Source organism: Alosa alosa, chromosome 1 (genome assembly GCF_017589495.1).
Source record: "Alosa alosa isolate M-15738 ecotype Scorff River chromosome 1, AALO_Geno_1.1, whole genome shotgun sequence".
Classification (NCBI taxonomy): domain Eukaryota; kingdom Metazoa; phylum Chordata; class Actinopteri; order Clupeiformes; family Clupeidae; genus Alosa; species Alosa alosa.
Window position 1 is genome coordinate 28,126,487 of NC_063189.1, and position 23,268 is coordinate 28,149,754.

The window sequence follows — 23,268 nt, forward strand, 5'->3', positions numbered from 1 at the left end:
ACGTTTAAATGCATTCAGTCAATTCACCAGTATGAAAGTCTGTAAGCTAACTAGTTAACGTCGCTACACCTGCAGCCACGTTAGCAGACTGTAGCATGTAGAACTGAGGTAATGTGCATTGTGTAACGAGCTAACATAAAAACAGTGATTAAATAAACATAACTCGTATATAAGGTGTGCAACACCAGAAAACAGTTCTATGTGAAAAATGCACCATACAAGTAACCATAAAAGCATAAATAAAAGATATGATGTATTGTATGCAAGACTCCACATACCTCTGCCTCAGGACAGTAGCAAAAGAGGGGGCTACATGAACACTTAAGGGGTCTTCAGCGTGGGAACCGACCCCTGCCACACCCAAGCCACACACCCCTACAACCTACTGTACCTCAGAGGCGTGGGAAACTACAATAGAACTTGTAGAAACGATGGGGGAATTCAGGGAAGCATAATTAACCCTGCTACACATACACAACATGCAATACCAGATATTGCACAAAAAGAAAACATATAAGGCAGGATACAATATATAAAATACAATTAGATACAATTAGCGATAGAAACAGAACAATAAAGTGCAGTAGGGTTATCGAAAACAAATATATGACATAAGTGGCACAAGAGTTAAGGCAGTTACTTCAAAGGATATTGTCATTGGAAAGAAGCTTTTCCTGTGTCCGGTAGTTTGGATGTACAATGTTCTGTAATGTCTACCAGAGTGGAGGAGTTGAAAATGTTTGTGTTCGAGGTGTGAGGAGTCCTTCATGATTTTCTCTGCCCACTTCCATGGTTTCGGAATGGGGGGGGGGCGACTGTCCATGTAAATGTGGCTATTGAGGGAGAGTTTGGAGGAGAGGATAACAAGTTATTGTTGTTATGATGATGCTAAGGAATCATGAATTAAAAGAATAATTGCTGCTTTTACTCGATTTTTTTTAATCAAATCATTTTAATGTCGTTCAGATAAATGCATCTGCATGCAAGAGAGGGAGGGACTTTGACTGTAGTCCTAGGCCAAAAAATAAAATGGACAAATCGTCGTCCGACCGGACTATATTGTTGGTAGCACCACTGGTTAAAAAGGTCATACAATCGTAAGAATATATCATATCATATCTATCAATCTAAATATATTGTTATATTGCGTATGAGTATGCTTGAGTGTGTTTTTTTTTATAACATTGTAGGTAAATCTGATATTTTCCATAATTTCAGTTTCGTTATTTATTACGTCATCGGATTCGCCCGGACATTTTTATGTCCTGTACAACACTTGCTAGCTTCAACGGAAGGAGACTCTTTTGCTTGTTAGCTAGCCTCACAAGCAATATTAACTTCTTATGAAAAGTTAACGCTCTTCTCCTCTTTACGTTTTTAGAAGTAATTATTTGGAGAGGCGAGGATGGGGGTACCAAAATTTTATCGATGGATTTCGGAGCGATATCCTTGTCTAAGTCAAGTTGTCAAGGAACATCAGGTATGAATTGTCAGCTAGCACAGCTTATTAACCAGTCAGCTAGCTAACGTTAAGCTAGTTAACGTTAGATTATTTCATTAACATTAACATTGAAGTTAGTTGACAACACTACGAAAAGGAAATAAACAACGGGCAACGGTTTAGCTAAATATAGCTGAATCAATGTCTTTAGCTTACAGGCCTTAAGGAGTTTTTCACCTCCACGTAACGTTGCCTCAGGTTCCAAAACAGACATGCTAGCGCAGCCCGTTGTTTACATAGACACAGTTTTGATGGCATATGTTTTTGTGCCATACAGAAAAGGCGTTGTTATATTATCACTTTTTTATTACCTTGATCAGTTAGCCAATCGATCATATCACCCACATTCATGACTCTTTCTTAAATTAGCGTTAGTTAACATTCATTTAGATACTGAGCTAACATCATTGTTAGTCAAACAGCTAACCTTAGCAGAATGAATCCGCGACGTCCATTTTTTTAGTTAACGTTAGCTAACTTGTTATTCAAGTTACGAAGTCAGTTATGACAACGAATAACTGGCATTTGCTCCTGTTTTGTGGCTTTTGGTCTGTTTATTTCGGGAGGTATAACATTAGCTTGTGAGAAGTTGTGTGTGCATGATTCAACCAAAAGTGCTTTTGTGTAAGCAGCTAGGAGAACAGTCAATGTTAAAGTCAGCTGACTAGCTCATTGTCAACCTGTTTACAGGGCGACCACAGCAATAATGTCAGAGTACATACTATTATTGGTTCCTGGTACTCGCCAACAATACGGGGTCAAGTACGCAAGGCAGCAGAGTGAACGATTATGACCCTAATTGACAATAGTATTGATCGGTCTCAATAGAATACTTTTAAGGTGCCTTAACGTGATTGGGATAGTACCAGGTTTTCGATTTCTGTTGGTATTGTTTCGCAAGTACTAAACTCGTTAACACGTTAATAAACTAGAAAGTGTACAAAGGTATAAATAGTGTGGTGTAGTTGACCAGTGTTAGCATAAGTTTAGAGCAACACCCATGAGTACCTGTCAGTGGTTATGGACCTACTATGCTTTGTTTTCCTCCTTGCCAGGTCCTCTGAGACATGTTCTGTCTTGAATCAATTGTTTGTGCAATTGTGTGTTTCCCATGATGTCCATTAATTAAGCTAATGTACTGATACAGCCTACAGCTTATTTTCCTATCTCCCTCATACATTTGTATTTAACTGCAGATCCCAGAATTTGACAACCTGTACCTGGACATGAATGGAATAATCCATCAGTGTTCACACCCCAATGACGAGGATGTACATTTCCGCATCACAGAGGAGAAGATCTTTGCAGACATCTTTCATTATATTGAGGTTTTGTTTCGCATCATCAAACCCAGGAAGGTGTTCTTCATGGCAGTGGATGGTGTTGCCCCAAGGGCTAAAATGAACCAGCAGCGTGGCAGGAGATTCAGGTGATCTATCACACAGTCACACTGCCGGCATATTGCCTGATGAGTGTCCTGTTTTTCCATCACAGTTAACATTACAATCAGTTATGTTTGATTTCATATTTGTACTCAGTTGTCCATTTTACCTTTACCTGATTTACCCTTTTCTCATTTGTATGGTGTAGATCAGCCAAAGAGGCAGAAGATAAGATCAAAAAGGCCCTGGAGAAGGGAGAAGTCCTGCCAACAGAAGCCAGGTTTGATTCCAACTGCATCACTCCAGGTGAGGAACCACTAAGCTGCTTCTCCCCCCTGCCATTCTAGGCATAATTTCCAGAGGTAGTCAGTAATGGGTTGCTTTGCTGTTATGATGACCTTTTTGGTTTGTTGTGTCCTATGTAAGTGGTATATTTTGGGTGATTATATGTAATGGTAGTGAGTGTTAAGACTCAAGATTCTTGATGTGGGATGCAGGGCTTTTCACCATCTCATCTTCATTTTCGCTCGTTCCTTCTTGTGTCGTACAGGGACTGATTTTATGGCCAGACTACAGGAACAGCTGAAGTACTTTGTGCATAGCAAGCTGTCCACTGACAGACTGTGGGAGGGCGTGAATGTCTTCCTGTCAGGCCACGAGGTGAAAGTCATGCTCAACGCTCATACATGGCTGTTTTGCTTGTTTCTTTTCTTTGGATGTTTAATATCTTCTTCATAATACATTTCACAGACGCCTGGGGAAGGAGAGCACAAGATTATGGAGTTCATTCGATCAGAGAATGCCAAGCCAGGACATAATCCAAACACGCGACACTGTCTCTACGGTTTGGATGCTGACCTGGTAAGTGTCTGTTTCCACACACTAGTGTGTATCATGTGTGACACAACTCTCTTCATCTGTTTGGAGCCTGAGTTTGCCAATTACCTTATGAGGTTGATTTCTGTCAACAACAGATCATGCTCGGTCTCACCAGCCATGAACCACACTTCTCTCTCCTGAGAGAGGAGGTACGCTTCGGTGGAAAGAAGTCCCAGAAAAGGTGTGTGTGTGTATTAGCGCTGCAACGATTAGTCATCAAAGGTGACAATGGCAATTATGAAAATGTGTATATGCAGAATTTTATTGTCTATGAGTCATATTATTTGAGGCAATCTGAAAGGACTATGATAATAAAGTTTTTGTCTACTCCACACAAATGTTCAATAGCGTTTGAATGGCACAACGGAGTGAGAAGCATGTGAGAATATTTTAGTAAAATAAAGCAACAAAACAGCAGAGCTGTCCATTTCACAGTAGCACGACGGTGATGCATGCATGAGCATCTCAAACGCAAGCACCCTAGAGCCTTGATGTAATGTTATCTCCGAATGGGTAAAATTTACCGAGCAGCCAAACTATTTCAATGGCCGATGGCTTTGTGCCAACTGGTTATATGTTATATCATGGTGGCTGGTTGCTTCAGGAGCTTTGTGGTGTTATTCCTGGTATTCAGTTTTTGAGGTGACTATGCCCATGCAGTGTTGACCGTAGCCATACACATAGAAAAACTGTAGACTCACCCAGTGAAATGTGTGTTTTCATCCTGTAGGATCACTGCTCCTGAGGAGACCACATTTCATTTGCTGCACCTTTCCCTCATGAGGGAGTACATTGACTATGAGTTCTCAGACCTTAAGGTATGCACACTCACACATTCATCGTGCTATAAATTGGGGCAGCCGTGGCCTACTGGTTAGCGCTTCGGACTTGGAACCGGAGGGTTGCCGGTTCGAACCCCGACCAGTTGACACGGCTGAAGTGCCCTTGAGCAAGGCACCTAACCCCTCACTGCTCCCTGAGCGCCGCTGTTGTTGCAGGCAGCTCACTGCGCCGGGATTAGTGTGTGCTTCACCTCACTGTGTGTTCACCGTGTGCTGAGTGTGTTTCACTAATTCACGGATTGGGATAAATGCAGAGACCAAATTTCCCTCACGGGATCAAAAGAGTGTATATATACTTACTTATACATATATATACTTAAATACATATGTGCATTCATATGTATTCATATCAACAGATACACACACAGCAAAAAATGTAGATGTGTAACACTCACTCACACACAGACTCTATTTATTTGTACACACCTGCAAACATTCATGTGCACAGAGGCACACTCACACTCACACTCTGTGCACACAAGATAAATGTATATGAACGTTTTAGTTATATCTTAAATGCTTCTTCATTGCTGTAATTATAAACGAATGTAGCTGCGTGTTGTTCATAATGTGCTCTCCTCCTTGTGCCTCCCCTTAGAAAAAGATCCCGTTTGAGTATGACCTTGAGCGGGTCATCGACGACTGGATCCTGATGGGCTTCCTGGTGGGCAACGACTTCATCCCTCACCTGCCTCACCTGCACATCAACCACGATGCTCTGCCTTTGCTTTACCGCACCTACATCAGCGTGCTGCCCACGCTCGGGGGTGAGTGGAGCTCCCAATGCCATCTTGACGGGGCACACACGCAGGCACGCGCGCATGCACACTCTCGTGACCTGTTTTACCCACGTTACCCAGTGGTGTCAACCCCTCACGCTCCACACAAAGCCTTCGCACACAGCACACTTTGCACACAGCACACAGCCGAGCGCAGCTTCCATGCTCTCCCTGTACACTGACCACTCACCTGAGTGCAGCACAAAGGTGCATTTGAATTGGCAAATTAAAGGCAAATGTTCGCAAACCATCAGAGGAGCTAACCACACCAAAACAATATTTGCCTCTGTATTGCAAATTTGAACACGCTTCTTGTTTCTGTTTGTATGATTTGCTAATATCTGTTGTATGTCGCCTTTGGTAGGGTACCTCAATGAGAACGGCTTTCTGAATCTGGCTAATTTTGAGAAGTACTTGGAGAAGCTGTCTGAGGTAAGGTAACAAATCAGAGTAACCAGTAAATAAATAAACAGTTGGACCTTTTCGTGATGTTTTTGACCTGTGCTGATCTTTGCTCCCCAGTTTGACCGTGAGCACTTTAATGAGGTGTTTGTGGACCTGAAGTGGTTTGAGAGCAAAGTGGGGAACAAGTACCTGAATGAAGCTGCTGGTCTAGCTGCAGAGGAAGCACGCAAAGACATCAGGAAGAGCAAGGTAAGCCTCCGTCAGGCTAACCACTAGAAAGGTCACTGGGGAAATGTGATTTATGTGATCTAAAGGGATGAACAGAAAAGTATTTTTGTTGTCTTGTTGTCTCATTGTCTTGTTGTCTCATTGTGGTCCCCAATTGCTTCATGATTCATGTTTCCTGACTTAACAAAGAAAAAAAACAACTGAATTTGATTAAAAAGAGTGTTTTCTTGTTGCCACCACCCATCCCCTTTTTTTGTGATCAGTCACAGCAGGATTCTTTGTGCCTTGCTGCTCTCGACAGTGGAAAGGACACCGGCAACAGCCAAATCAAAGGTACCCATGCTGCATTAATCCAGCGCTGTCATGCTATGATCCTTCACTGGCCTGGACACTTGAATCTGTTCACTGGCCTGGACACTTACTGAATGTGTTCACTGTGAGTCACCGCTGTTCCATGTGTCTCCATCATCCCTCAGATTGTGCGGAGGAAGATGGTGAGGAAGAGGAAATATTTGAGGTGGAGTTCCGGCAGTATAAACGCATGTACTATATGTCGAAGATGGGTGTGGAAGTCGTTTCAGAGTGAGTGAAATACATTCCCCCAAGCGGACTGACAGGCATTTAAAAAAGTAGCATGGTGTGTGGAATTGTCATGTAATGAGCACGTCATTTAGAAATGGATGATCATGCTGTCTGTATGTTTACATTACTTTGCCTTTTGTCCCTCCAGTGAATTTCTGGCCAGTCAAGCCAAGTGCTATGTAGAGGGAATCCAGTGGATTCTGCATTACTATTATCATGGGGTTCAGTCATGGAGCTGGTAAGAGAATAACTACAACACACACTGCATGTGTGCGTGCGCATGCGTGTGTGTGTAAGCATTGCTACTTTCATAATTTAAAGTAAACAGAAATAATAATTGCTCTGCCAAACAGCTGTCATCTAAAGTCTTAGTGGTCTCATTTGACCAGCCAGCCTAGCTAAATGTCATAGCTCTCAGTCTTGCGCTTCCCTATCTACTGACACGTAGGGGGCACTAATTCACCCTCTTGTTCTTCCCCCTTTGGTGCTTTTTTGTCTGCTCCAAACCAATGATTTCATCTGTGCTTCCTGTGGTAGGTATTACCCGCATCACTATGCTCCCTTCCTGTCTGATGTGAGGAACCTCCGTGACCTCAAACTGACCTTTGACCTGGGGAAGCCCTTCATGCCCTTTGAGCAGCTGCTGGGCGTCCTGCCAGCAGCCAGCAAAGATCTTCTGCCTCAATGCTACAGGGTAACGTGCATATACCATGCTATTTATACATTTACACTCATCTACTTGTGTTCAGATATGTGTGTACACACACAAACATACTTATACAGCCCTAATTTATCAATGACTCAGAGAAAAGACATGTTCATGCATTTTTAAAATGGTGCTCACCAGGCATACACACACAGGATTTTTTGGTAGATTGAGCATTTTCTTTCAGTAAGTGACGAGCTTAATATATGAGCGCGCCCGCTAGTTGTGACTGGTTTTAGAATTTTCTCACCCTTTTTACCCCTTGCCTGTTTGCATCCCTGCTTACTGGGAACCCATTTCCTGTAGTAGTTCATACTGAATGTTGCCCATGTCTTCTCTGTGTGTAGCACTTAATGACGTCCCAGATCTCCCCCATCATTGAGTACTACCCTCTGGACTTCAAAACGGACCTCAACGGCAAGCAGCAGGAGTGGGAGGCCGTGGTCCTCATCCCCTTCATAGACGAGGTGACTGACTGGGCTGTCTCTGCTGCCCGTGGTTTAACGCATGGCTGCTGGAAGAGTTCATCAGAACTTGTAGAAATTAGGTGCTATGTGGAGTTTTTTTCCCTTTTGAAAACATTTCAGAATTGCCTAGAAATATCAACGAAAAGTGTTTTGACACAACTTCAAAAAAAACACCTATGCTCTGAGTTGCCAATATATCCACTAAAGGTAGCATGTGAACCAGCTACTGCAGGGTAGTCTTTCAAAGTTATTCTTAAATGCAATGGAAGAGTGCTGTGTAGCTGTGTTCGACAACTCAAATCCTACTGAACCCCACATGGCACCTTTTAAGTCAAACCTCCAAGTTTTATTATTTTTGCTGAACATACACCTTTAAATTGCATTCATGATTGACAGCTAGAAGTCTTAGTAGAACAAATGTATATACATTGAAAGAACGGACAACTTTCCTTCCTCATGTGTGGAGGTTCACATGTGTGTTTGTTTGTGTGCTCCTCTCAGAAATTGCTGCTTGCTGCCATGGAGCCCTTCAATGACAAGATGACCAGGGCAGAGAAGGACAGGAACAGGCATACAGAGTGTGCTCTGTACACGTTTGATAAGGACCTGGACTACCCCTACGAGTCCTTGTTGCCGGAGCTGTTCCCCAACATTGTCCACTGCCATGTAAAGTAAGTGCAAAGCCCAAGTGCTCAGACGGCATCTAAATCCACAATGTACTCACTCACCTGTGTATTGTGTTCTGCCCCATGCACCTGAACTTACCCGATTCAATGTGTTGAACAGTGTTGTTGAGTTAAAACAAAAACACATGCAGCCCATGTTTGGTAAAGTTGTCCAGGTGTGCAAGCTTGAGAATTGACATCGGAGGATATAAAACAGTGAATGAGTAGACAGGTTTTTTTCCCAGTGTGTAAATAGAGATGACAAATCCCTGAATGTATGCCCGATGGACCCCGTCTTTGAGCAGTTGCAGAGGACTGACTGGTTTGCTTGTCTACTTTCAGAGTGACCCCAGTGGCCATGGATGCCTGGCACGTGTCGCTCAACCACGTTGGCCGCCGGATAGACAGGGGGTCGCTTTACTTCTGTGGCTTCCCCACGCTGCAGCACATTCGCCACAAGGTGAGCCTCAAGCCTCACACGAGAAGGCAGGCTGCATCACAGCTCTGCAAAGATCTGTCCAAGGGATTTGTGACAAAATAATGCTGAAAGAGTTCCACACATTCACTGATTGATTTTCATAACTCCTCTTCTCATGGGTTTCCAGTTCTACAAGAAGAAGGCCGGGGTGGTGGTGTTCCAGCAGAGCAGTCGAGGGGAGAACACCATCCTGGATATCTTACCAAGCCAGGAGGGGGAGCCGGTGAGCCATCATTCAGTCATAACTCGACTCTCACCACACAAGACATGTCTCGGGTGGAACTACTACTACTGTGAACTCTACTAGTCACAAGTGTTATATAGGTTTGGTGTGAGGTCACCACCACGGTAATGGTGATAAAAAGTAAAAAGTGGTTTTGGCTTTTGTGTTTACTAGTAAGTAATACATAGAGTTATAGAAGTGGCATTATTTGTTCATTAGAAATCTCACTGAAAGGCAGTGGGGTATCCTTGACTGAAGGTCTCTGACTGAAGCATGTGTAACGGCTGGATCAGTCTGGTAGCTGTGCAGTAAGTAACCCACTCTCATGAGGCCTTAAGAGTTGTGCTGAACGGCAGGCGTTAGCACCCATGAGTTTAAGCTTCCTTGCTAGCACGTCAGCAAATCTGAAGTGCTGCAAGTCGTGGGTGTGGGCCCTAGCAGGTGCAAGGCTGAGCCGCGTGGTCGAGTAAACACAACGTGTGTCGCATGTGCTCCTCTCTTCCTCTTTCAGGTGTGTGAAGAAGTCGCTTCTGAAGTCCTAGGGAAGTCTCTGTTTGTGAACTGGCCTCACCTGGAGGAAGCCCGCGTTGTGGCTGTGTCTGATGGAGAGACCAAGTAAGCGACATCTGACCTCTAGCTCTGTCACACACACACACACACACACACACACTCATTCACTCACTCACTCACTCACACTTACACTCAGGTATATACCGTAAAACAGCGGTCCCCAACCACCGGGCCGCGACCCGGTACCGGGCCGTGGGACATTCCTAACCGGGCCGTAGCCTACGACATGAGTTTAAAAAAAATGCATGCAAACTAAACTCAATTTAATTCGCAATAATGTCACGTTTGTACATGGCATAGGCCTATACGCAGTTGTTTGATTGCACGCATGTTTGCATTTTGCAAGGTCTATTTTCTTACGTCTGTCTGTCCCGCCTTCAACACTTTACAAATTGCCTTCAGCGCTGCGCAGCCTCAGGTCAGTTCACTTCACTTGATCAGTTCTTGGCGAATGGTAGTGTCACACAAAGTTAGCTAAACTGCTAGAATGAGCAACAAAAAACAAGCATCTTTAGCAGGTCACTGGTCAGAGTGTTTGAGAGCCGCTGCAGAGATTTCTTACAGAAAAAAAGTCACCGTTAGCTGCACATTTTAGTGATGAGGACTGGGTGCCAAAACTCGCTTACCTGTGTGGCATATTCGGGTTGCTTAATTACCTCAACCTGTCACTCCAGGGGAGAATGACGACTGTCTTTAAACTGGCAGATAAAGTCGCTGCATTTAAAGCCAAGCTTGATTTGTGGGGACGAATGGGGACGGGGTGTATTTGATCTGTTCCAAAAAGTAGTGGGGGTTTGGGAGAGACTGAGGCAGGGCCCTTTCTCTCGCAGCTGGTGCGCGATCACCTTGTTGCGCTTTCAAATGAGTTTGAGCGTTAGTCTACTTCCCATCCTCTAAAGATCCACGGCAAACCAATGAGTGGGTCCGCAACCCATTTGTCAATATCCCGAATAGTCATAACTTGTCAGCGCAGGAGGAAGAGCAGTTGATCGAAATTGCAAATGACGGTGGTCTTAAGAGTGTGTATGAGGAAACCTCTCTGGCGGGTTTTTGGATCAAAACCAAAACTGAAAACGTTGCTACCATTTCCCACCACATATCTATGCGAGGCCGGGTTTTCTGCAATGACTGCAACTAAGACCAAATTGCGCAATCGACTGGACATTTCAAACACACTGAGAGTGTCACTGTCTTCCATCACCCCCTGATGGAACCTTCTTGTTGCAGGGAAACAAGCACAGGGCTCCCACTGATTATATTCGTAATGCACGTTTAGTTCCATTTGTTCCCATTTTGTTAAGCATGTTCACACTTGATAGATGTAGCTTCAAGTTGTTCAATTTTCATAGTTCATATTGTTCAATTTTCACTTCAAGTTCACGTTTTTCACATTTTTAAGAGTTCGTTACCTTCACTGTTAACTGGAGCTAGTTCTTTTCAAGTAATGCATGCACAACACATATGGAACATGGAACCCCAGACCCCACCGCCCCAGTCCGTGAAAAAAAAATGGGAATCGAACCGGTCCATGGTACATAAAAGGTTGGGGACCCCTGCCGTAAAACATCAAATAAAAGCAGAGTCCCAAATAGACGCCTATAGACTTTTACACGCCTGGTGTGCCATGTGGGGTTTGGATAAATAAAGGCTGGTTTAAAATAGGGGTCTGGTCTGTTTTTTAGTTTCAGGTTGTATTTAATCTCCTAAAACCCACCAGTTTCAGGGTGCAGATTGTGCACACTAAAGTTCTGATTGGATGGCAATAATATAGACTGTGGCAGGAATTGCCAGAGTTGCACATTGTTCAAACTTTTTTCGATATGGACTAGCCCTATGCCATGTCCAACCTACATCGACCCATTTTGTTTCAAATTTGCGCTTTTTTTTTGTTTCTAATTTTTACTTTCCCATTTCTCTTTTAATTACGCTAAGGTTTTACCTGGAAGAGCCCCCAGGTGTTCAGAAGCTCTACTCGGATAACAGCCCTCCGCCCATCAAAGTGTCTTACCTGAGTGACAAGGAGCAGAAGGACTGGGAGAAGGACTCGCAGGGCCTCACAGAGTAGTAAGCAGCATCCCTGTACTCTCACATACCTGTCCTATTTCCCGAGGTCAACTCGGACTTAACCGTGATCACACTTTTATGCCTGTCCGAATGTGTCCGTAATGCGCGTGCTTTTGTGTCCAGCTTTGGTAAACGTAAGGGTGTGGTGATCAATGAGACGGTGGTGGTGTTGTACGCCCAGCTGCTGACAGGCAGGAAGTATGTGCCGGACCAGGACGGGAAAGTGCATCTGGAAAAGCAGTGGGCCAAGCAGGTCCTGCCCCACCCTTACCAGACCATTGTTAAGGTTAGGGGCCCCCCGGCTTGACCTCTCCTGACTCTGCTGTCTCTGCCTCTGCAGTGGTCTCTCTCTATTGGTTTCTCCTTTTTGGTACATCTTCTTTTCCCTTACAACCCTTCTTTCTTCTCCTTTTTTATTATTGTTTTTTTGTTTGTTTTTTTCCTTCTCAGGACATCAAGGCCTTCGACTCCTCCACATCTTGCTTTAAGACGCTGGATGAGCTTTTTCCTCCAGCCATCACTGTGTTTATGGTGGGGAGCCCGTATTATGGCGCCATGGGAGAGGTTTGTTCTCAAGTCACACTAGTAACACTTTAATTTAATTTAAAGTTGTGGAATTTTATCCAATGTGACACAGACTCACAGCGTGGTCTCATAACAGCTGGTTTAAGAATAGAACCTGGGCCGACTGGTTGTCACGTTACTCATTGTGTTGTTACCTCTGCTCCACCACGCCTGCCTATCATACTCCGCTTTCTTAAGCCACTGTTGATCAATGCACTAGAGGTTGCAAGGCTGTTTGCATCATTTTCACAGAGTGCATCTTGGTGTTGTTAATTCTGTTTATCCTGTTCACGATGAAGGTGCAAGACTCCAGTGATGTCATCAGTGAGGGGCGGGTGCGGGTGGTCTTCACTGTTCCCTGCGAGCCGCAGCTCGATGCCTTAATCCAGAACCAGCATGTGAGTGACCCGTGTCCATCCAATACACCAAGCACTTGGTGCACACTGATGAACGCTCACCACCAGTTGAAACCACTGGGCTACGACTGACTTAACTCTCCTTGTCCCCCACGGCAGAAATACTCTGTGAAGTACAGCCCCGGCTACGTGCTGGCTTCCCGCCTGGGCATCACCAGCTACCTCGTCTCCCGGTTCTCCGGCAGCATCTTCATCGGCAGGGGCTCCAAGAGAAAGTGAGTGGAACCTCTCGGCTCCAGTTTGGAGTGGCTGCGCAGTGGGATGCTCTTGGTCTGTGTGTGGTGCCAACTGAGTATTGTGGTGTCCTCATGGTTATGGGCTCTTCTTTCTCAGTCCTCACGGAGAGCAGAAGGCCAACGTGGGCCTTAACCTCAAGTTCAACAAGAAGAACGAGGAGGTGCCGGGCTACACCAAGAGGACGGAGAAGGAGTGGCTCTACTCTGCTGCTGTGGAGGAACTGCTTGCAGAGTACCTGGAGAGGTGTGTGTGTGCGTGCCTGTGTGTCATCCGTCCACCTCTCTTCATCTGAATGTTTCCACTCCTCTCCAGTACGTCGGAGTAATATGAATGTTAACATGAATGTGCACTCCCCAGATTCTCAGAAGTGTTTAACACCGTGTCCAGGAACAGTCATGACGACGTCTTCTATGAGGATGACATCTGGCCAGCATTGGAGGAGAACGGGTAACCTTGACTTTCAGACACTTACATACTGACTCTTCCCAACCAGTGCAGTGGTTTTGGTGAGTTACCACGTGGTGAATTTGTGACGGTGAAATCTGTGTTTGTGTCCACATAGGGCTGAAAAGGTGCAGGAGATCACCAACTGGCTGAGGGCTCACCCGGTCAGCTCCATCTCCCGGGCCTCTTGTGACCTCCAGGTTCTGGACGGCGGCATCGTGGAGATGATTGAGGAGGAGCTGGAGAGGGCCAAGGTTAGAGATCTAAGCTTGTATATCATGGCTAGTTGTCTTGAGAACTGCTGTCAGAGTTCCCACGGGTCATGGAATTTCTGGAATATCATGGGATTTTTAAGTCTACTCGAGACATTTGATAATTTTGTGGGCAAAGTCAGAGAATTTTGTTGTAGCAGTTTAAAATGTACTTCCCAAAATACATTAATAGAAATATATTTCTACATAGTATCAGTGTTTGTTTGGTTATTAGCTTTTTCCATTACTGCTTGCTTGAGTGGTTGTGGTTAGCACCTTTTTTAATGCTTTTTTTGAGTGGTTGTGGTTAGCTGCCTCCTTTTAATGCCAATTTATTGATTTCCTGCTTTATTCCATGACTTGCATTTATTCCCTGACTTGCCCTGACTTTCACTTGTCATGGAATTTTACATTTGACTTGAGTGGGAACCCTGTGCATGTTTTGCATGTGTGTGTGCAGTGTACACATGCCTGTATGGAGTTGTCATCGCTGTGTGTGCTATTTTTATAGGTGAAAAAGAGCAGCAAAAAAGTGCGGGTCACTGTGAAGCCACATCTGCTCTATAGGGTGAGTACCACCACTGTCAACACATAACATTTATATAGCGCTTTTCAAGGGACCCAAAGGGGGAACCATACTAACTACCACCAGGATACTGTGTTCATAATTATCTGTATGTGTGTTTATTAGGGGTGTGTGAGTTGTATGTTTTTACTGTATTTTACTTGACCTGTCGCCTTGGGTTCATGCTCTCTAAAGTGCCTTGAGATCATTTCAATGTGCTACGTTAATACATGATGCATGCATTAATATCTATTGCACTATATGAGTAAATGTATACAAATTAAATTGAATTGAGTAGAACAGAACAGATTGTGGCTTGTGGTGTTGCCTGTTGCTGCTCTATGGCTGAAGTATATTGTCTGTAATTGTGTGTGTGTGTGTGTGTGTGTGTGTGTGTGTGTAGCCTCTTGAGCAGCAGCATGGGGTGGTGCCTGACCCTGATGTGGAGTACCGTCTCTTTGACCGTGTGGTCAATGTGAGGGAGGGCTTCTCCGTCCCACTTGGCCTGAGGGGCACCATCATCGGGATTAAAGGAGGTACCTGTGCTACCTTGTAGTAATATGTGTACACACACACACACACACATACATACATACATACATACATACATACATACATACATACATACATACATACATACATACATACATACATATATATATATATATATACACACACACACACACACGCATGCATGCAGATCTACACATGTACACACATATCCACTTTGCATGTCATGTACAGTATAGTAACTTTGTGCCGCGGAAGGCATTATATCCTAAGCGCTTTTCAGAGAGAGATACACTACCTAAAAACAATGTTTTTGTGTGAAACCAGTCAGTTCATGAGCTTCTGGTTCAGCATGTTACCATGGAACTGGATTATCACTTATTGTGGCCAAGTCAAAATATGAACACGAAGCCTTTAGACAGATTGCAAATAGTTTCTCATTTCTTTCATTTCTCACCACCTCTCCTGTTTCATGTGTCTGTGTCCACCTCTCTCCCCCCGTCCAGCTGAGCGCGAGGCTGAGGTCCTGTACGAGGTGGTGTTTGATGAGGAATTTGCAGGAGGACTCACTATCAGGTACGTGCTCTCATGGAATAGCGCCACAGAGACTGGTGATCATGATAAAGAGTGAGATAAGATACAACCTGAAGTAGAGTTAATAAGTTAGGGCAAATGAGCAGACGTGGTGATTAGATTGCCTTTGTGAGCCTTTGCAGGTGTGATTATGTGTCCACTGGTGTATGCTTTGTCTTGTTTGTCTTTCTTGTCTTTTTGTGATGCTTGCGTTGAGCCTAATGTTTCCTCGTGGGTGTAGGTGTTCAGCAGGCCGTGGCTACCGGCTGCCTCCTAGTGCCTTAATCAACCTGAGCCATGGCTGTCGCCTGGAGCAGGGCTCCCGCAAGCTCACTGCCGTCATCAAGCCCCAGCCCTCCGCCAGCCAACAGCCACACAAGGGCCAGCTCGCCGGCCTCAACCACTCCCCACGCTCCCCATTCATACCCACACAGGTCAGACACACACTCACACTCATACTCACATAGCACATGTGATGTTGGAAGTATTAGCTATGTGAATCTGTCTGTAATAATTAATTGCGTTGTGAGCCTCAAACGTTGTGAGCCTCAATCGTGTTGTGTACAGTTCAATAGGTGTGTAAGCTGACTGTATTCTTTCCTGCAGCAGCAGAATGGCAAAGGCTTTAACCTCAGGGCCGACACTCAGGGCAACAGACACTCTCCTCACAGGGGCCTCAACCAGAAGAACCAGCAAAAAGTCAAGGTTCGTGTCCACCTGTTCTGCAGTGATTCCCCCCCCCCCCCCCCAATCTATTTTATAAAGCCTACTTATTTGTGTGTGTGTATGTGTAGGGCTCTGGTAAAGACGAGGAGTACAGCAATGTATGGCTGGCTCTCCAGAGTTCTGCAATGCCCCAGAAACCACCAGCTCACTGGCAAAATAATGTGAGTCCTTGATTCCCACTGTTTGCTTGCACTTCACACAGTGTTCCACATGTCTGTAGGTGGACGGGTGGGTGTTTATTTGCACATCTTTGTGAGTGGTGTAAAGTCTGTTTGAGTCAATGTTTTTGCAGGGGTGCCAGTTTGCACGCCACATGACTGTGTATGTGTGATAAGGACAGTTTGTGTAATTTTTTGCAGATGTGTGCATGCGTGTGTGTGTGGGGGCGTCTGTCTTCATTGAATCATCTCCACTGTTGTGTTCCTTAGGCTGGAAAGGGCAGCTTACCTACGGGGTCAGCCAGTCCATTGAGCCAAAGCAAGAGTCAGGGCAGTGACCCCCAGGCCTTCCAACCTGCCAGCAAACCAGTACGTTCCTCCACTATACTTCATCCCACCAACACCGTACATAATCCCAATAACCAGTTTATAAAGGGTCTCAGCTAAAATTGACTTCATTAATGCATTAATACATCATTGCCACAAAGCATAACCGTCAATTCAAACAATTCCTCAAAAACAAACAAACAAAAATAACAGAACAAAGCCGTAGATCAATCTGCAGGTGGTACCCATTAAACCACAGAGCAGCTGTCAAGGGTGTTTTAGATCAAACTCTTCAGGCCATTACAGACATAGCTGTGTAATTATATTTAGATATAATTGGCCAGTTGTGCTTAGAGCAAAGAGAGATGGTAGATGTCCAGTGCCGTCTAGAGGAGGGCATGTGTGTCGTGAGCGAGTGACATGTTTGGAGATGGTATTTTTCAGAGCGAGTGTGTTTTGGAGGCCGAGCTGCCAGCAGGACAGGGAGCAGAGCAGGGCGCTGATCAGGCTGCATGCAGTGAGCCGTAGAGCCCGCCAGTCCAGTCACCCCAGCAGCAAATCAACCCCTCCGCTATCTACTGATAGGGGCACCAGCAATAAAAAAAAAAAAAACACTTTTATCATCACAGCAACTGCAGTGCAGTCAGACTTTAGATGTATCAGTTCAATATAACTTTTATTATCAAACTCGTTTTTAACTTATTTGATCAAGAAATTATTAACTTGGTGTTATTCGTTTTTAACCTACTTAATCAAGAAATTATCTTAAACATATTGAATACTTGTACATGTATATGTTTCACCAAGAAAAGTTATGTAGTTCATATGTTTAAAAGACATTTAAATATAAAATAATTGTATGTAGTAAATTTACATACATAAAGTACCTGGAGATTGATGTTTGTGGCGAAATACTGTAAGCTTGTGATGAATCGATCACATAATCCATGAATTAATATATTTATGTATTTATATTTCATAATTTATTCATACATTTTCAAATGTGTTTTGGTTGGTTAAAAATAAATAAATGAAATCTCTTGGGGACCAGACAGGTTTTTGTCTACATATTAATGGCCTCCCCGCTCTAAGTAAAACTGAAATATGTATTCTAAAGGCCACCATACTGCCCATCATAATCATTATCTGCCCATTATAATCATTATCATGAAAAGCAGCAGTAGGTATTGCCTATTTCTCTCTTACGTTTATCCTTGCAGATTCTCTTTTGAGTCGAAAGTGAAATCAACAGACCTGTATAATGTATTTTCATAACCCTAAAACATAGAATCCATCTGGAGGCATCAGGCTGTTGAAGAGAAACGAAGACTTCAATTTAGTGCCACCCCAAAACCAGCAGAACAAGGTATAGTAACATACCTGGTGAAATGCATGGAATAGCAAGGATTGTATTACACACCTACACATCCACCATTCCCACCATTCTCAGTTTACATTGGCCCGTTTCAGACTTCCTCCGAGTTTGAAGATCTGATTGCTAACCTGAACATCACCAAAGGAAATGAGCCTGTTCCATTAGGTCCTTCCAAAGAGCCAGCTGAACAATCGGGAGAGCCTCTCTCGCCACAGTCCTTTGCCATGGTAACCACACCCAACTGCAGTTCACAATGGCTAAAATCTGTTGTTTTACTAAGTTGCTTAACCTACTGGTACCAATATTTGCTTCCATAGACTGCCCTCATATTTTTGAATCACTTTAAAGTGTATGTGACATTAGATGCTGTGAGGTGTGTCTGCTGTGATGTGGTTGACTGTAAGTGCTTTTTGTTCCTGTGGGGTTCTTTGCAGAAGGGAACACTAATGCTCAAAGAGATGCTCAAGATTGACAGCTCTCACGTCCCCACCTCTGCTGATGCACCCAACTCCACCCACTACAGCTCCCAACAGCACCCACAACAGCAGCAGCGGAGACGACCCTCCAAAAAACTAGGTACACCACCATTTAACACTGAAGAGATCCTGTGTGTGCTCATTTTATTTTATAGATTCAAAAGAAGTGGGCATTTAGTTTGGTTTTTTGAGCATGAGTTGTGAGTGGTGTGTTCACGTTGAGCCGTGCTTGCTTCTCACCTGGCCACCCCCTCCCTCAACAGCTGCCAAAATGAACTCCCCGCAGGGTGATGCCCCCGGGCCCCCCCTGGCCCCCGGGCCCCCTCCACTGCACCACAGTGCCATGGCTGCGGAGCTGGGCCGCGTCTGCATGGCCCGTGGCATGGGCCCGCCTGAGTTCACCTTCCTGCGCACTGCCCAGGTCAGCTCAGCAACCTGTTTAGTCACTCATTCACTCACTTTTACACACACACACACACACACACACACACACACACACACACACAACTGTGTCTGTAGTGAAAAGGTGGAAACTGATTTATGGAAAGCCCTGATGACTGAATGTATATTTACCTACTTGGGGGAAGAGCTAGAATTAGCTCAACCATATAAAACCTTTGATGTTACATGTACAACTACTGCCACTCACTTTGATTTTACATGTACAACTACTGCAACTACTCTCTTTAGGGTGTGACTGTGTGCCAAGTAAAGCTGTCCAGTGGTCTGCTTGTGCACGGCCCCCAGTGCCAGTCTGAGAACGAGGCCAAGGAGAAGGCAGCTCTGTTTGCCCTGCAACGCCTGGTTAGTTCCATGCTGATAATGTCAGTTGTTTGTTTGTGGTTTGCTGTAATGCAGTTTAATGGATAATGTTTTGTGATGTGGTGAGGTGCAGTGAAATGGATCTTACTTCAGATCTTGGCCTTGGTAGTGGTCTCCATCATCTAATCTGCGCTGTATTGATTGTCCTCCTGTGCAGAGCTCTGTGGGATCTGCGTTCCCTCTGCCTCCTCCTCTGTTTTCGGGGATGCAGGGGATGCGCCCAATGGCGCCCCATCCCTCCATGTTTGCTCAGCCTCCTGGTGAGTGGATTCTGCTTTAGGGCAAGCGGCACAGTCTGATTTGGGGGGGAAACAATTGTCATTCTGGCTACTACTGGATTTCAGAAATAGTGTTCTGTCTGCTATGATGATGGCCAAGGGCAGAATAGAGATCATCAGATCTGAAGATGTTTAGAGTGCATTGACAGTGGAGTCCATGTTGTGGTAGAGGTCATCAGAGCTGAAGATGTTTAGAGTGCAATGACCGTGGAGTCCATTGCACCAGTGCAATGACAGTGGAGTGTTGCTCCGCCACTCACACTCGTTTGTCCTGTTGCACAGGTTCTCTCCTGATGCCCCCCCAGGCCTATGGTCCTCTACCATGGGGGATGCCGGTTCCTCACCAAGGCCAGCCTTTCTATGGCGGCACCTTCCCTGGCGCACGAGCCCCTCCACCCGCCGTCCCCATTGGATCCCACAACCAGTTTGTGCCTCTCCAGGTCAGACGTCTGAGCTGTGCTCTTACGATCACATCCTCACACAACACAAGTTTGTGTGATCATTTAGGCCTAGTCCACACGTACCAAACCGACTTTTTTTTCCCTCCGTCTTCCCTGGAACCGTATCAAGAATATTTGCGTCCAAACAGATCCATTTCAACACGACTCTTAACACGTTACTCCATATCCGAGGCCTATAGGTGGCACTGTTTGTTACAGAAATTGACCAAAGCTTGCGCGCTGTGTAGGCCATACAACAGACAGAGTAGGCTACAACAAAACTGGCTAGTGCAAGGAAACCAGAATTGTTTGTGTGGACTTATAGTGAACTGTCAACTGTAAAACTAATAAACTTAATTTTTACGGTTTGTGAAGGGTGCAGTCCCGTCCTTTATTTGGCTAACGCAGGTAAAAAAATCTCCTTTACTTTCTTTGGTTGTAGGATAGTCCGTGATTCACATTAGTTTTGGTTATCACCGCAAGTGCAAAGGCTAGGCGTACCCAAGTTCTAGGCTATTCCGTCGCCACATTTATAATATTGCTATAATACCTTTGTTAGTAACAGTCGATACTTTTTCTTGCATCAAATCGCGCATTCGCATTTAGTGCGCATCTATAGGCTTAACATGAGTTCTAAGCGTCTTTGTATCTGACTTCACTATGAATGCATTTATTTATGTTGTAAGACATGTAAAATAAATGAATGACACCGGCACTACGCACAAATTAATGTAAACTTACACCGCACTTCCCTAATAACTTAAGTTCTCTCGCGTCACTGACAGTAGCTAGAATGCATAAAAAAACACCGGTGATAAACGGTGTTCAGTCCACCAAATCATAAGCTATCGGCGCTGCGCAGCACCAGTTGTGATATTTATCCTACGGAGTGTAATCGTAGGTAATGTCATGTATAAAAACTGGTATTGTTAGGCAATACTATAAGTGTCAAGTCCAGGGCAGCTGAGGTGTGGCGATGACATCATCGATAGCAAGTATGATGTGCGGTTTCGCTGTCCAAACGAATTCAAAAGGGCTACGGTTTCAGATTTTTCCACTCTGGGACCAGATTTCAAAAAAGTGCGGTTTCGGGCAGTGCGTTTACAGGATTCGTTTGGACGCTCGACCAAGACGAAGCAAAACCTCTGCGTTTAACCCAAACAGTGTCTCCGTGTGGACGGGCCCTTAGTGTGTTAACATTTATGTATATAAGTCATGTTCCAGTTTCCTCTGTGCTTTAAGTTTACATTCCTTTACATACATTCCTAACCTATACATAAGTTTGTATGTTGTTGGTCTGTATCATCACCTTGGGGGCAGCCGGGGCCTACTGGTTAAGGCTTCGGACTTGTAACCGGAGGGTTGCCGGTTCGAACCCCGACCAGTAGGAACGGCTGAAGTGCCCTTGAGCAAGGCACCTAACCCCTCACTGCTCCCTGAGCGCCGCTGTAGCAGGCAGCTCACTGCGTCGGGATTAGTGTGTGCTTCACCTCACTGTGTGTTCACTGTGTGCTGAGTGTGTTTCACTAATTCATGGATTGGGATAAATGCAGAGACCAAATTTCCCTCACGGGATCAAAAGAGTATATATACGTATACTTATACTTATACCTTCACTGTTCTTTAAAAAGTTGTGGATCTGCAAGTCTCGATGAATCATTGAACATCATGGTGTTTGGAAAGATTTGGTCCTCTCAGGTTCATAGCATATAGGGTGGCTGTCTTTCTCTTACAGTTTTATGTGTCTGTTTCTTTCTTCAGGTGACTAAGAAGCGAGTCTCAGGGCGCAAGATGCATGAAACAAGAGAATTTGTCAACTCTGCTCATGCGGCATCATCAAGCCCCGGGACCTACGCAGCACTGTCGGCCCAATCAGGTCCGCCTCCACCTGCCTCCCCTCCACCAACCAGCACGCAGGACAGCCATGACAAAACCACCCCTGTGACCCCCAAAACTCCCAAACAGAACCCCAACCCCCACACGCCGGGCTCAGCCTCCAAACGGAAGCATAGGAAGCTGGCCGTGAATTTTGAGGCCACTAAAGTTACAGAATGAACACCTCGAGCAGCCACAGTCATTATTTTTAACAAGTGTTGAAGACAAACCAGGAAAAAAATGGAAGCCCCTTTCTTTATTTCTTTGCATTTCCATCATGTTTGTAAGAAAGCGCTATTCTGTTCGCCCCTGACATCCCTCAGGCCCTTTTTTGTAGGGTGTTGTTTTTAGTTCCTCTGTGTCCACTGAGAGAGCGGTAAAGCCTCTTTTAAACTTCTTTCTCTGTTTTTACACCTGACACCTCCCTCCCCTCCACCGATGGCTGCTCATGGAAGCATTTTTTTATTTTATTTTTATTATGTTTTTTTTTACACATTTGCCTCCCAACACCATGTAATTCTGCAAGCTGACATTTTAAGTCTAATCTTTGCTAGTACAACAAAGGGTTTTAAGAACCCCCTTTTTTTCGATGGTGGCACAGAAGCTCTAAATATGAATGCCTGACAGGAAAGGATGCAACACATCATAGTACCAAACAGCTCCTGAAGAATCAATACCATACATTACAGCAACATGTCATACCACTCACTTTCACAGAGACAACTTGAAACAACACTGAACTTCATCTGTAGCTGCTGTAGCAGTCCTGATTGCGACCTTGAAGGGATATAATGGTTTACATATTGGTTTAGTCAGGTTTATGAATCTGATGGCTGTGCATTGGTGTCTTGTGCACTGGCAGGGGTCCCTCCTCTATAATATTCTCCCTGCCAATCATGAGGTGTTTTTAAGTTCATTTTCAATTGCATAATTAGAACATATTGAACGTATAATGTATTATTAGCGAATGAAGGGACAAGAATCGCTGATTGGTTTTATGGTAATGAGTTGATGTTTTTCTCATTCAGTGACCACCTGTAGTTTTTTTTTTTTTCTTCAAACCTGGAAACATTTCTGGTTTTACGTATATATTGTCAGCTGCAATCAGTCTGTTTGCCTTTTGTTTTCAATCCCATCTGATTCATTGTAGGCCACTTTTGGTACTGTGCTCTGAACTGTCTGAGTGTGGTTTTAAAATGTTCAAAGAGACATGCATCTGTGTATAGAATTTTATTTTAAAATGAAATTGGTAGTTTATTTAAGAATGAACACCAAAAGCCTAAATGTACAGCAGAGCGCATGTCCTAATTTTGGGGCATCCTGTACAGACACGTTTAATAAACACCTTTTGTTACCAACAGGTTGATTATTCTGTTGTCTCTAAGTCTCTGCACATCATTGTTTTATGGGGTGGGTGGGTGGGGGTTGTGTGGGGTGGGGAGGGGAGGGTACTGGAGTAG

General features: G+C 44.5%; 1 protein-coding gene across 3 annotated transcripts; it reads left to right on the plus strand.

Annotated features, from left to right (window-relative positions):
* Positions 1-1,263: 1,263 nt before the first annotated feature.
* On the plus strand, positions 1,264-23,166 carry xrn1 (5'-3' exoribonuclease 1). 3 transcript variants are annotated; one of them, XM_048240898.1, is made up of 42 exons: positions 1,264-1,480; positions 2,698-2,930; positions 3,092-3,189; positions 3,434-3,543; positions 3,634-3,744; positions 3,858-3,943; positions 4,493-4,580; positions 5,203-5,371; positions 5,748-5,815; positions 5,906-6,037; positions 6,280-6,349; positions 6,493-6,598; positions 6,747-6,836; positions 7,136-7,292; positions 7,652-7,771; positions 8,273-8,442; positions 8,779-8,896; positions 9,042-9,137; positions 9,649-9,752; positions 11,640-11,771; positions 11,895-12,057; positions 12,222-12,335; positions 12,635-12,733; positions 12,851-12,966; positions 13,085-13,231; positions 13,346-13,435; positions 13,551-13,686; positions 14,195-14,251; positions 14,652-14,784; positions 15,265-15,334; positions 15,573-15,765; positions 15,938-16,036; positions 16,126-16,218; positions 16,486-16,584; positions 17,831-17,908; positions 18,013-18,144; positions 18,352-18,493; positions 18,657-18,814; positions 19,084-19,197; positions 19,373-19,475; positions 19,776-19,933; positions 21,695-23,166. In XM_048240898.1, exons 1-42 carry the CDS (start codon positions 1,406-1,408, stop codon positions 21,986-21,988), a joined length of 5,121 nt encoding a protein of 1,706 aa, XP_048096855.1. In that variant the 5' UTR covers positions 1,264-1,405; the 3' UTR covers positions 21,989-23,166. The 3 variants fall into 3 exon arrangements, with proteins under 3 accessions (XP_048096855.1, XP_048096863.1, XP_048096873.1); XM_048240906.1 differs by having other exon boundaries at positions 15,941-16,036; XM_048240916.1 differs by lacking the exons at positions 17,831-17,908; positions 18,013-18,144; positions 18,352-18,493; ... (3 more) ...; positions 19,776-19,933; positions 21,695-23,166 and adding an exon at positions 16,987-17,819.
* Positions 23,167-23,268: the final 102 nt, after the last annotated feature.